Here is a 12180-nt window from a genome sequence, read left to right on the forward strand (position 1 = left end):
CAGAAAATACGGGCCTGAAGGTTGTTTTATACAACTGGGAAAACGTTGACGCCGCCCCACGTTTAGACAGCCCCCAGGCTTCTTACTGACATAACATGTTCACAAATGCAAATGTGTACACCAACTCCGCAGTTCTGCTAAGCAAATAATTTGAACCCGACCTGTGATCCTTCCAAGTTGAAGGTCTGAGCGTTGTGACACAATAACATGACGTCCTTCTCCAGGTCGCTAACACTCCGATATTTATGGTTACGAATTCTTTCCTAAAAACCCAATCAAAAGAGATTGAAAGGGGGAGAGAAAGAACAGGATAGCTGGTTAAACAAGCCTACTGCACTCATGAACACAACAGATTCACGTACGCAACGTTTTCAGTGTTGTTATCCTTCTGGCGTAGATTAATCGGATAGCACAAACAAAGCAAGCGTTTTCAGACAGAAGTCGTAAGCCGAATAAAAGTTCTCTGTATGCTGTGTGCGTGACACTGAGAGGCCGGAGTTCAAGGGATATCAGTTTCAATGCATACTCCAAGATGAGCCTCTACATCCAACTCGGATAAAACTCACACCCACCCACCGCCACATTTTAGTGAATCTACAGGCTCAGCCACAAAGTGAAACATCCCTTTTAGGCTACCATGGATCATTGCCTACACCTCAAAACTTCTGGCTAAATTATGAGATGCCTTCTGTGGCACAGGGTGTCTTCTCGGTGCCTTGTAAGCAAATTGCAAACATGTGCAAAACAAAAACCATGTTGTGAGCATGTTCAAATGCCTGGGAGAAGAGGAAGGTCTCAACTGGTGCTGAAATGATAGGAATTTCGGCACTGACTGGGGAGAAGAAACAGGGAGCCAAAACTCTCTTGTCTCTCTGCAATCTGACCTGGAGGTTCCCTTGGGTACATCACTGAAGACAGCCAATAACTTGGGCGGCTTTAAAAGGGAATTGGACAAATTCATGCGGAATAAGGGAGCAATCCTATAGCAAGAACGGGGTTAGGATCCTGTGGATCTCTGGCTAAGCTGGGAGGGCCCCTGCGTAGCCAGGCTACATCAGTGTAACTTGCGTCGGCCGGAGATCTGCTGGCATACAGGATTCGCCCCATCCTGGCTCAGGTAGGAGCCCGACTTTAAACAATAACCGTGCGATAATGGATGATCCAAAACGTCGTACAGTTTTCCCGGATGACAAACTGTTTCAAAAGTAACTCTTCATCAGCTTATGAATGTACCTGGGAGTGGTCCTTGATGTGACTGGGAGTGGCCGCCGGGACCACATAACACCGGTTCTGAGAGATCTGAATTGGCTCCCAGTACGTTTCCGAGCACGATTCAAAGTGTTGGTGCTGACCTTGAAAGCCCTAAACGGCCTCGGCCCAGTATACCTGAAGGAGCATCTCTACCCTCATCGTTCAGACTGGACACTGAGATCCAGCGCCGAGGGCCTTCTGGCGGTTCCCTCATTGCGAGAAGTGAGGCTACAGGGAACCAGACAGAGGGCCTTCTCGGTAGTGGCGCCCGCCCTGTGGAACGCCCTCCCATCAGATGTCAAAGAGATAAACAACTACCTGACATTCAGAAGACATCTGAAGGCAGCCCTGTTCAGGGAAGTTTTTAATATGTAACACTGTAGTGTTTTTAATCACTTGATTGGGAGCCGCCCAGAGCGGCTGGGGAAACTCAGCCAGATGGGCGGGGTATAAATAATAAATTATTATTATTATTATTATTATTATTATTATTATTACCTGTTAGGACCATTCATATGCTGATGAAGAGTTACTTTTGAAACAGTTTGTCACTGTTCGATGTTTTGGATCATCCATTATCGCACCGTTACAGGATTCCGGCTGTTGAAAGGCTTGTTTGCCTCTTTCAATACCAATGGACTACATTGTCTAATTTTGTTCACGCAACAGTGACCGACTTTTATTTTCTGTGATTCCATTTCATATTTTCTGTTTAAGAATTGCTATGCGGGGAGCATGATTACAGGATTGGGACTATTGAAAGGCTTGTTTGCCTCTCTGATACTGATTGACGACGACCTCTAATTTTGTTCATGCAACATTGATTTATTTCACCATTTTTATCTCCAGCATATATTTTCTGTTCAAGAACTGCGAAATAATACACGTTACATATATTTTGCTAGAACATTATTAGCCACGTGTTGCCTGCCATTGTTTAAAGTCTGCCTGTTTTTGCAACTCAGGGGATTTCTTTTGTTACTCCAGCTTTGCTAAGCCCTGAAAGGGGGCGTTCCGGGAGGGGACTGGAGGAGGGGCTTAGACGGGATCTTAAGCTTGCTCAGCTTAGTCATGTGACCTGGGGAAACCAGGTTAAGTTGGTAAAAAAGGGCCATGCGACTCTAACCCTCTTTAAAAGCTAGTTTCCCACGGCTCAAAAATGGAAAGACAACAAGATACCGACGAAAGAAGAATAGAAAGTTAAACACACGGAATATGCAGAAATGGCCAAACTTACAGGAAGACTCAGAGACAAGGACAAGAGAGATTTCAAAAAAGATTGGGAACCCTCCATGTTGTATCTACAGAAATACTGTAATGAAATAGATTCACTAGCAGGGTTTGAATGAACACTTACAATTATATGATGTATTTTGAAAGAAACATAGTCCGATTTGAAAATGATAAGAGTACAAGAGGAGTTAAGCAAAAGAGTATAAAAGCGATAAAGATCAAGCAGAAATAGCAAATGTTTAAAGAACCAGAAGGGGAAGTTGAGGAGCGTCATGGGGAGTTTGGGATATTGTTTTTTCTTTTTTCTTTTCTTTCCCTTTTTGCTTTATAAATCTATGCGTTATATGTGTGAAACTTAATAAAAATCTTTAAAAAAATTTAAAATACAGTGGTACCTCTGTAAATACAGCCCCGTTTGCATCCAGAAGCTAACGCAACCTGCGCCTGCGGTTCGTGATTCGCCGCTTCCGCACATGCGCGTGACGTCATTTTGACCGTCTGTGCATGTGCGAGTGGCGAAACCTGGAAGTAACGCGCTCCGTTACTTCCGGGTCGCCGCAGCGTCTTCAACCCGAGGTATGACTGTAAAAATAAAAGCAGTTTCCCCTCTGCTGGGTTTAGCAGCCCTGCTCCAGAAGGGAGTTTGATCTGGTATCCTTTAACCAGCCTAACCTGGCTTCACGCCGGTTACTTGGAGATGGGATGGGCCCTGCTGGTTTATCAATGGCCGCTAGACATGGCGGAGGTTATGCTCTGCCTCCATGCGCAGAGACTGCAATGCTTCTGCATACCAGGCGCTGGAGAGGGGGCTGGCGCTCAGCTTTCCCACAGGCCCCCCTCTGTTCAGATGCCAAGGGGAAGAAGAACTACACAACTTCTCGAAGACATCGGAAGGCAGCCCTGTATCGGGAAGTTTTCAATGTTTAATGTTTTACTATGTTTTTATACGTGCTGGAAGCCGCCCAGAGTGGCTGGGGAAACATAGCCAGATGGGTGGGGTACTACTACCATTACTACTACTACTACTACTAATAATAATAATAATAATCTGGCTGGCCACTGTGAGAGCAGGAAGCAATTCCACAGGCACATCACAGACATGGAAGAAAAACAACAAGCAGTATTTAATTTCTGCTATTTGTGCACGAGTGCAAAAGCCAAGTCATGATAACTTGGCCCGATGCTGGAAAGCTGTATTCAAGGTCAAACGAAATGGCGGGAAGGATTTGAGGTAAAAGCAGCGGAAGGAAAAATGACAAAATATCTGGCATAGAGATTTTTTTTTTGTGATAGGTATAATGCAGTAGAAAGGGTTTGAGTCAAAAACACTGCGGAGGTGAGGGAGTCAACTCATGAAACAATGTCTTTGATTTGAAGGTTACCGTGAAAACATTTGGAAAAAATTAATTAAAAATATATGTAAAAAAGAAAGGACGCTGCATTCGCGTTTAGCAGAAATCAGGCTCACCTTAATTTTTTTGAAATCCACTGGCTTTCTAATTAATTCATAGTATTCTGGGTATTCTTTTCTGGAAGGCAGCTGAATAAAGACTTCACTTAACTGTCGTCCCGAGCTGTTAAAAAGGACAAAAATAATAGAAAACGTTATTACTTAGCTGTGACAAGAAATGGCAGTGACCAGTATGTTTGAGAAGAAAAAAAGGAAGATGGTTTTGCTTTTCACCTAAGAATTTGTTCCAGTTCAAGAAATGGAGCATTAATAAAATCCTGTGCTGTGAGGAATCAAAGTACAAGGGCAGCCATGTAGAATAATATAACAAGATGCACCAGCGAGGGATATTCTGGAAATATACGCAAATTGCAGAACAGACTACGTTGCACACATTCCTAGAACAGCGGCACAGGACTGAATTTTACCTTCTTCTTTTCTTTTAAAACCCAAATACCTGGCTACTTTTTCACAGAAGGATTTGATTTCTTAGTCCCCTTTGTGTGTTTGTCAGTGAATATGGCTTAAAACAACAACCAAAACCCAAAGCCAAAAAGCATTTATTTGCTAACAGAAAGCTTCCACCGGTTGCAACTGAGGTTATGCTAAAAAAGCAAACGATTACTTGTGAATATGCTATCCTGGTTTTCAATCTCAATTTCTAGTTCCGTATGCACCTTCTGAACATAAATAAAGAAATAAGAGATCTAACAATCATAGAAAGCATGCACACTATTTCTTTTCCGGTTGCCTAGCAACCGCCAGGCTATACGCTGAAGAGCAGTAGGACCTGCATAAATTAAGAAAATCTTCAGAAAGATGAGTGGCATCTCTGTAGTCTGACTCTACTGGGTCACATTGTCTGCCCCCCCCCCCCCATCAAGGCATCTCAGCAAATAAACACAGATAATGGTGTTGTTTTAAATCTGTTTTGTGTGCTGCGCAACATCCTTCCAGACTGGTGGGAAAAAGAATCGTTTGTCACTGCATATAGTGGCATTAACAGGCGGTGAACCCCCCCCCCCCGTGTATAACACAACCCCTATTTTTGGGGACTCCAAATTAAGAAAGTGGGGGGAGATTGCCCAGAGTTGTTAAGCTTTATTTTTTGGGGGGGCGCAACCGCCTGCAGCTGACAAGCGCACGCCTCGCAGAAGCCACCAATTGTCACCCCAATCGCATCCAGAAGCCACAAATCGCCCACGCAACAACAGCCAATCCCAACCAGTCCTTGCAGCATACACCTATCACTGTATATCTCCGACTCACGGCTGCCAACAACCGCCTGTCTCCCCTTCCAAGACGACCCCCAAATTTTTAATTTTTTTTTTTTAAAAAAACCTCGTCTTATACGCAGAAAAATATGGTAAACTTGTTAACCAAGAAATCTGAGGGCTCCCTTGGACAAAAAAACATGGACACCAGCCAGGAATACCAGAGTAAAACAGCAGCCAGTAGGCTTGGTCTTTATTGAGGACCTGTTGCGACAGGACTCCCACCTGCTTCAAGGTGGAACAAGAGGGAAGCCCCAAACAAAAAAGCACCCAAATTCTTATTTGCTGCTAATCTCCATGTTACACCCCCCAAAAACTACATCACTAATACATCATGGTTACATCATGAAAGGGGAGGTCTGGTGGCAGTAATCCGAGCATCCTGGACTCTGCCCCATAGTTCTCCTTGCCCTCCACCAAACACCCATCAAGTATAACAAAAGAAATATTTATGTTTCCCTGTTTCCCAGCCAAGTTAATCACATCCTTTTGTCTTCATCTGGGTTTGTTATTTCTGGAATGGCTACCTGTCTGGCACTCAGGTATCAGGATGCCAGGGATTATCGCTCAGGCAAAGGGGCTGCTGAGTAGCTGAGCTCACATGTCTCTATGAACTTCTTAAGTTCTCCCAGTGAGCCAGTACACAGATACATTTATCAGTCAATTCTTACATTTGGTATCGTGCAGCAGAGGCCGTTTGAATAGATAGGAAGAAACTGTGATGAAGTGTTTTGTGGGGACAAATCACAAAAGTGATTGTGCTGATTTTGGTAGTGGGCTGCAGGTGCATGATATCTGCTGGAGGGGCAACCCCCCCCCCCAACCTAGACATAAATTCCTGCAACAAGCTGCAGATTCATTTCACAAGGTGAGCCCTCTGGGCAGTATCACTGGAGCAATTCAACGCCGCTATCAATTGAAACCCCCCAATTTCACACATGCACACATGCAGAGTGTACGTTTTGTCTGGAGGGATTCGGTGCCTCTGAGATCTGAGTAGGATTATCTAGATCAGGGCTTCCCAAACTGTCGTCTGCAGACCCTCAGGGCTCCGTGAGTGAGAGGAGGACAGAGGGGGCCCTGGCCTGTGGGGCATGTTTCTCCACAGCACCTCTGGGGCTGGGCTACCTCCTCCTCGCGAGGTGGGAGACTCGGTGAGGAGCGGGCGGCATTGGGGGCTTGGGCAAGAGGGAGGTGAAAGGGAAAGCAGGTGGGGCATTGCAGAAGGCGGAAAGGACCAGCATGGGCTATGTTTTGATGCCCTTCCCATGCCCCCTTTCCACCCCTGATGCTGGGATTTGGACAGGTGGGTGAGGGAACCCACCTACTGATTTGACAGGGGGCCCCATCCTGCTCAGTGCCGGATTTACGTATAAGCTAAACAAGCTCTAGCTTAGGGCCCCACTCTCTTGGGGGCCCCCAAAAAAATAAAGGGAAAAAACCCTGAATGTACATTTCCAAAATATAAAACACAAATAAAATAAAACCCACATACAGCAACAGTGTTTTGTGTTGTGTAGGCTCCTAGGATATAAGTCATGGGCCCTGCCTGCTCCCTAAAATATCACTGGTTTGCCTCTTTCTATATATAGGGTGCCGACATTCTGCATGGACTGGTTGCATGGCAATGTGTGCAAATGGCTTGAGATACCTATGAGGTCCATAAATTATCATGTAGCATATATTCAACACCAAAAACAGTGACAATTTGTTGTTGACAAAGGAAAGCTGGACATATCAAGGGCCCCGTTACCTTCAGGAGCTGAGGGCCTCATCAAACCTAAATCCGGCCCTAGTCCTGCTTACCTGTCAAGTGAGGCAGGAGCCAAAAGGCTTTTCCACTCCTGGTCTAATGGGTCAGCATAGATTTCATGATGTTTAGGGGTGCACTGGGTTGTTGAGGGCTCATGAGCAGGTTGCTAGGCAATGCAAGCTGGGGCAAATTGCCCGGTACCCTAATAAATATGGCCGTCTTTCAAGACGCCCCTGGGCTCTTTGTTGCAACAGGTCAACGTTTCTCCTCCTCCTCTGGAAATTGGGCCAAGCGCCCTGTTATTGTTCTCAAGGACGAAGAAGAGAAGAAGAGTTTGGATTTGATATCCCACTTTATCACTACCCTAAGGAGTCTCAAAGCGGCTAACATTTTCCTTGACTAGCCCAAGGTCACTCAGCAGCTGCATGTGGAGGAGCGGAGACGCGAACCCGGTTCCCCAGATTATGAGTCTACCGCTCTTAACCACTACACCACACTACACGAAGTCTGGAGCTCCATCTGAAGGGGAAAGCCAGATTGGGCAGAAACTCGCTCTTTTCTCCAGCAAGTGACTTCTAAAGCGCCCCCTTTGCTGGATCGGGTCCTCGTTCTTCTTGCACGCTTAACAAAGCAGCAAATGCAGCCGAGTGTGAAAGTGCTGTTAATTCCGGCAGACGTGCCAGGGTGGAAAGGAACGCTTGGCATCTGGAGCCTGACCCGCCTTCCTACCCGTCACGCAAAGAGGGGCAGCTATTTGGGAGTCTGAGAGCATCAATCCCAAAGGGAACGTAAACTCAAGAAGTGGTTTGTTTGGGGCCGCTGTTAAGCTACAAACATCAGACTAGAAATGGTAAAAAGAATTAAAATACTGAGCTGGTGTTTCTGTTCAAAGCAGTGTGGAATTTGTTTCAGTTTTAGTTGGAAAAGTTTCTTTTCATATCCGATTATCATTGTTGTTGTTTAGTCGTGTCCGACTCTTCGTGACCCCATGGACCAGAGCATGCCAGGCACTCCTGTCTTCCACTGCCTCCCGCAGTTTGGTCAAACTCATGCTGGTAGCTTCGAGAACACTGTCCAACCATCTCGTCCTCTGTCGTCCCCTTCTTCTTGTGCCCTCCATCTTTCCCAACATCAGGGTCTTTTCCAGGGAGGCTTCTCTTCTCATGAGGTGGCCAAAGTACTGGAGTCTCAGCTTCAGGATCTGTCCTTCTAGTGAGCACTCAGGGCTGAGTTCCTCCAGAATGGATAGGTTTGATCATCTTGCAGTCCATGGGACTCTCAAGAGTCTCCTCCAGCACCAGAATTCAAAATCATCAATTCTTCGGCGATCAGCCTTCTTTATGGTCCAGCTCTCACTTCCATACATCACTACTGGGAAAACCATAGCTTTAACTATACGGACCTTTGTCGGCAAGGTGATGTCTCCGCTTTTTAAGATGCTGTCTAGGTTTGTCATTGCTTTTCTCCCAAGAAGCAGGCATCTTTTAATTTCACGGCTGCTGTCACCATCTGCAGTGATCACGGAGCCCAATAAAGTAAAATCTCTCACTGCCTCCATTTCTTCCCCTTCTATTTGCCAGGAGGTGATGGGCCCAGTGGCAATGAAATTTTCTGTAGGCCATAACTATTGCACCTGAACAATTACTGAAACACAAGTTACACAAAACATCCACGTATAACAGCATGACCAGCAAATGCCTCGAGTTCTCGCAGTCATCTGAAATCCCCACTCAACGGACAACACAGAAATTGTTTTTTGGTATCCAAATCACAATCCTGCTTTCATCGTTTCACAAAACTCTTTGTTCTGCAACAATTCAGTCGCAGAAAATATTCACACAGCAAGGTAGAGGCATAGGAGTTATTTTCCTTGCTAGGTAAAAGTGGATGCCATCAAGAGAAAATGACTTTCTCTCTTGTCCCTGTTCCACCTTTGCCAGGAATTGACACACACGGGACTTGGGCAAGGGCCACTTCACCCAGGCATTCATTTGCACATTTTTATTTTCTCCAGCGTAAACTGGAAGGTACACAGAGGAAACTGCAGTGCATCCACCATATGGAAAAAGCATAGTTGGGAATCTGGAAATAGCGGCTCCTGCGTTCCACGTGCCCAAAGGGTAGGAAAGAGACGGGCACAGTTTTCAATACCTGTTGACACAGTGCGGTTGCAGAGATGTCTTGTGAAGACTAGGATGCTGATCACCTCCACCAATTTTTATGTCAAAGGCATAACCTAGTAAACTAGAATAGCGTCTTGCGTTTCTAAAATGCTGTCTGTATCATCTACAGTGGTACCTCAGGTTACATACGCTTCAGGTTACAGACTCCGTTAACCCACAAATAGTGCTTCAGGTTAAGAACTTTGCTTCAGGATGAGAACAGAAATTGTGCTCTGGCGGCTCGGCGGCAGCAGGAGGCCCCATTAGCTAAAGTGGTGCTTCAGGTTAAGAACAGTTTCAGGTTAAGAACGGACCTCCGGAATGAATTAAGTACTTAACCCGAGGTACCACTGTATCATAAAAACATGTTCGTCCAGCAATTCACGCAGAAATATTTTCTTAATTCACTACATTGACACCACTGGTTTGGAGCCCCAGACCATAATGTTACATTTCTGCAGTAACTTCCATATCAGGCACGTAAAGAGATCCAGATCCCTTGTTTGCTTACGGTTGGCAGGTATATTTAATTTGGTACAAGCCAGAAGACTTTCTGTTCTACAGTCCTAATTAAAGAGCTCAGGCAAAGCACAGAAATGAAAACACAAGTATTGTTATTTCCCCCCTGATCAATGCTCTCTTCCTAAAGGAATCCATCTCTGTTTATCTATTAGACAACCTCCCTCCTTGGATCTTGGAAGCGTTTTGCCAAAGTGAGCCCCCACCCTCCAAAACAATTAATGAGACTAGCACTTACTCAGCATTTAAACTAAGTCGGACCAAACAAAATTCCCAGCGTCCTTTGCAAACCTCATTGCAAGGCAACTCATCTGTAACATGAACCTGCAGCTTCAAGTGCTTCTCGTCAAGGGCAAGCAATGTCACCAAGAAGCTAATTAAAATTTAAAATTGTAGCTAGGGGTATTTTCCCCCCTTATTTTGATTTTTGTAAATGCAAGGAACTCTGTAACCGCTGCTGTTGGCAAAGCAGTGTAGGAAAAGCAAAGGGAACTGCTCCGAAACGGCACTTCTCTCCTGGCGACATCGTCTATTGCAGGTGCCTCCCTGCAAGTGATGAGAGGATGGGGATCCAGGGACAACAGCAAGGGATGCAGCTGACAGGAAACACAATCCGTAGCATTATTAATCGCACGCAAGTTCTGGCAAATTCTGTGACTCTCGCTCCCTACTAGGGCTGGGCGATAGCTTGAAATATCCAAAACCGGTCCAAAGTCCATATTGTGATATTGGTCTCATCATTTCGGGCCTGGCAATATATTGTATTTTTCTGTGTATAAGATGCCCCCGTGTATAAGACACCCCCTATTTTGGGGGACTCAGAATTAAGAAAATGGGGGGAAGATTTCCCGGAGTTGTTGAGCTTTTTTGGGGGGGGAGGATCGCCAATCGCCCGCCCTATTGCCGCTCCAATCGATAACCGCCCTTGACGCAGCCACCAATAACACAAAAAATAGCCGCTGACAATCTCTGGCTCCTGGCAGCAACCAATCCCACGTCACCATTTAAGATGAACCCCAATTTTTAACATAAATTTTAGTGACAATTCCTTGTCTTATACGTAGTACAGGATGGTATTGTGAATCGTGTGTGTCTGATGCAAAAAAAAATGGGAATTCACCCAATGGCTCTCAAGCGGTGCCATCCTTTGAAATTTCATTTATTACGGCCATAGGCCCATACAGGTAAAAACAACACATAAATAACAGCTTGTGCCGTAGGGGGAAAAAAAGCAATCGCTAAAACACCACTATAACAATAAAATACTATAAAATGGAAAGGCATACTACGCCTTAATTAGCTTGTAGTGCTCCTTGGCGTCGCTTTTGGGAAAGGACAGCAACTAGGAACCTAGCCACCTTCAGAGTCGTGTGGGTATCCTTGTCCTGCAAGATTTGGGCAAGGTGGAATTTTGGTGGGGTACCCTCTAGTTTCTGTATGATTGATCCCAACAAATTTGCCCGTGGCACATTAAACAAGGGGCAAGTGAACATAATGTGCTGGAGTGCCATCCTTATTTCAGACACCGTGATGTATCAGTATATTGTGATGTTTAGCTGGTGATAGATTGCGATGCTGAAAACCAGATTATCGCCCAGCCCGACTCCATACTACGTTTAGGATTGTTAAATTTCACTCAGAGCCCCTGGGTCTCTCCTCTAGCCTATGAAAATTAGAGCTCAACTCATCACTGCGTAATATTTTTAATTCAGCAATCATAGATCATGTCATCAGCTGCTGTTCACATCTCAGCAAGTAATTCTGCCGGGCTCGCACAAGGCTCAGTATTACCGGACGTTTCTGTGCAAGGCTGCCATTTGTGGCATCGCCCTGATTTGCAGCAGGTATGCAAGAGTTAAAGAGACACGGCGAGCAAAATTCTGTTCTCATGGAAACCGGCATAAATCAGCAGAGACTTTGCTACTTACTATTGATCGGTCAGCACAACGGAATGGGTCATTTCACTCACAACTAATTTCTCCGGACCCCCACACAGCTCAGCAGGCCATCAGCCTTTAGAAGATGATTTGCAAGAGGGTGCAACAAAAAATGGCAGAGAGCATGAACAGAGAGCTCCTCAAATGCTGTTGTATATTTTTAGCATGATAGCACCTCCACAAGGGGGATTTCTGAGAATCCTGAATGAGCTATTCTGAGCATCCTTCAAGTCGGTTCACTCTTGCAAATCATTACTCACGAGGATGCTCTGTAACGCCGGATTGAGAGCCTCGCGTGAGTTTGCAGAAAAAGTATCGTCAGCGGCGAGATCAGCAACGATGCACAGGATTCCCCAAAAGACAGCCGGCCGATTTATGACCAATCTTCCCCAGGAAGTAGTGCTTGCCCTGGACTGGGCAGTGACCCCCACAAACAGAGGCTTCATGCCACAACATGAACCAAGGCTGGGGTGCCATGGCAGGCAGACACGGGTGTTGGCAAGCAACCAAGGAAACGGGGGCAATTGGCAGGCCCCCAGCTGGCTCCTGCCTACTGGCCGGTGTGCCGGGTGATCTCCATTCCTCGGTGCAGCCTCAGTGA

General features: G+C 45.7%; 1 protein-coding gene and 1 long non-coding RNA gene across 17 annotated transcripts in view; both read right to left on the reverse strand.

Moving 5' to 3' along the window:
• The window catches only part of SMARCA2 (SWI/SNF related BAF chromatin remodeling complex subunit ATPase 2), a 128982-nt gene that overhangs the window by 5720 nt on the left and 111082 nt on the right, over positions 1 to 12180 (reverse strand). For 15 of the 16 annotated variants that reach the window (XM_083592785.1, XM_083592790.1, XM_083592792.1 and 12 more), the window contains 2 exons: positions 3953 to 4058; positions 162 to 263 (listed from right to left, as the gene is read on the reverse strand). In XM_083592785.1, the coding sequence (XP_083448911.1) occupies positions 162 to 263; positions 3953 to 4058 (208 nt within the window). Of the gene's footprint in view, positions 1 to 161; positions 471 to 1519; positions 1672 to 3017; positions 4059 to 12180 lie in introns of those variants that run through there. The other variant, XR_014542965.1, reaches the window with a different exon arrangement.
• On the reverse strand, positions 5915 to 7275 carry LOC310753174. Its single transcript, XR_014543257.1, has 2 exons — positions 6823 to 7275; positions 5915 to 6786 (listed from the first exon to the last, which is right to left on the reverse strand). It is a non-coding gene; the product is annotated as an uncharacterized lncRNA (long non-coding RNA).

The sequence above is a fragment of the Podarcis filfolensis genome, assembly GCF_964270895.1.
Source record: "Podarcis filfolensis genome assembly, chromosome: 17".
Lineage (NCBI taxonomy): Eukaryota > Metazoa > Chordata > Lepidosauria > Squamata > Lacertidae > Podarcis > Podarcis filfolensis.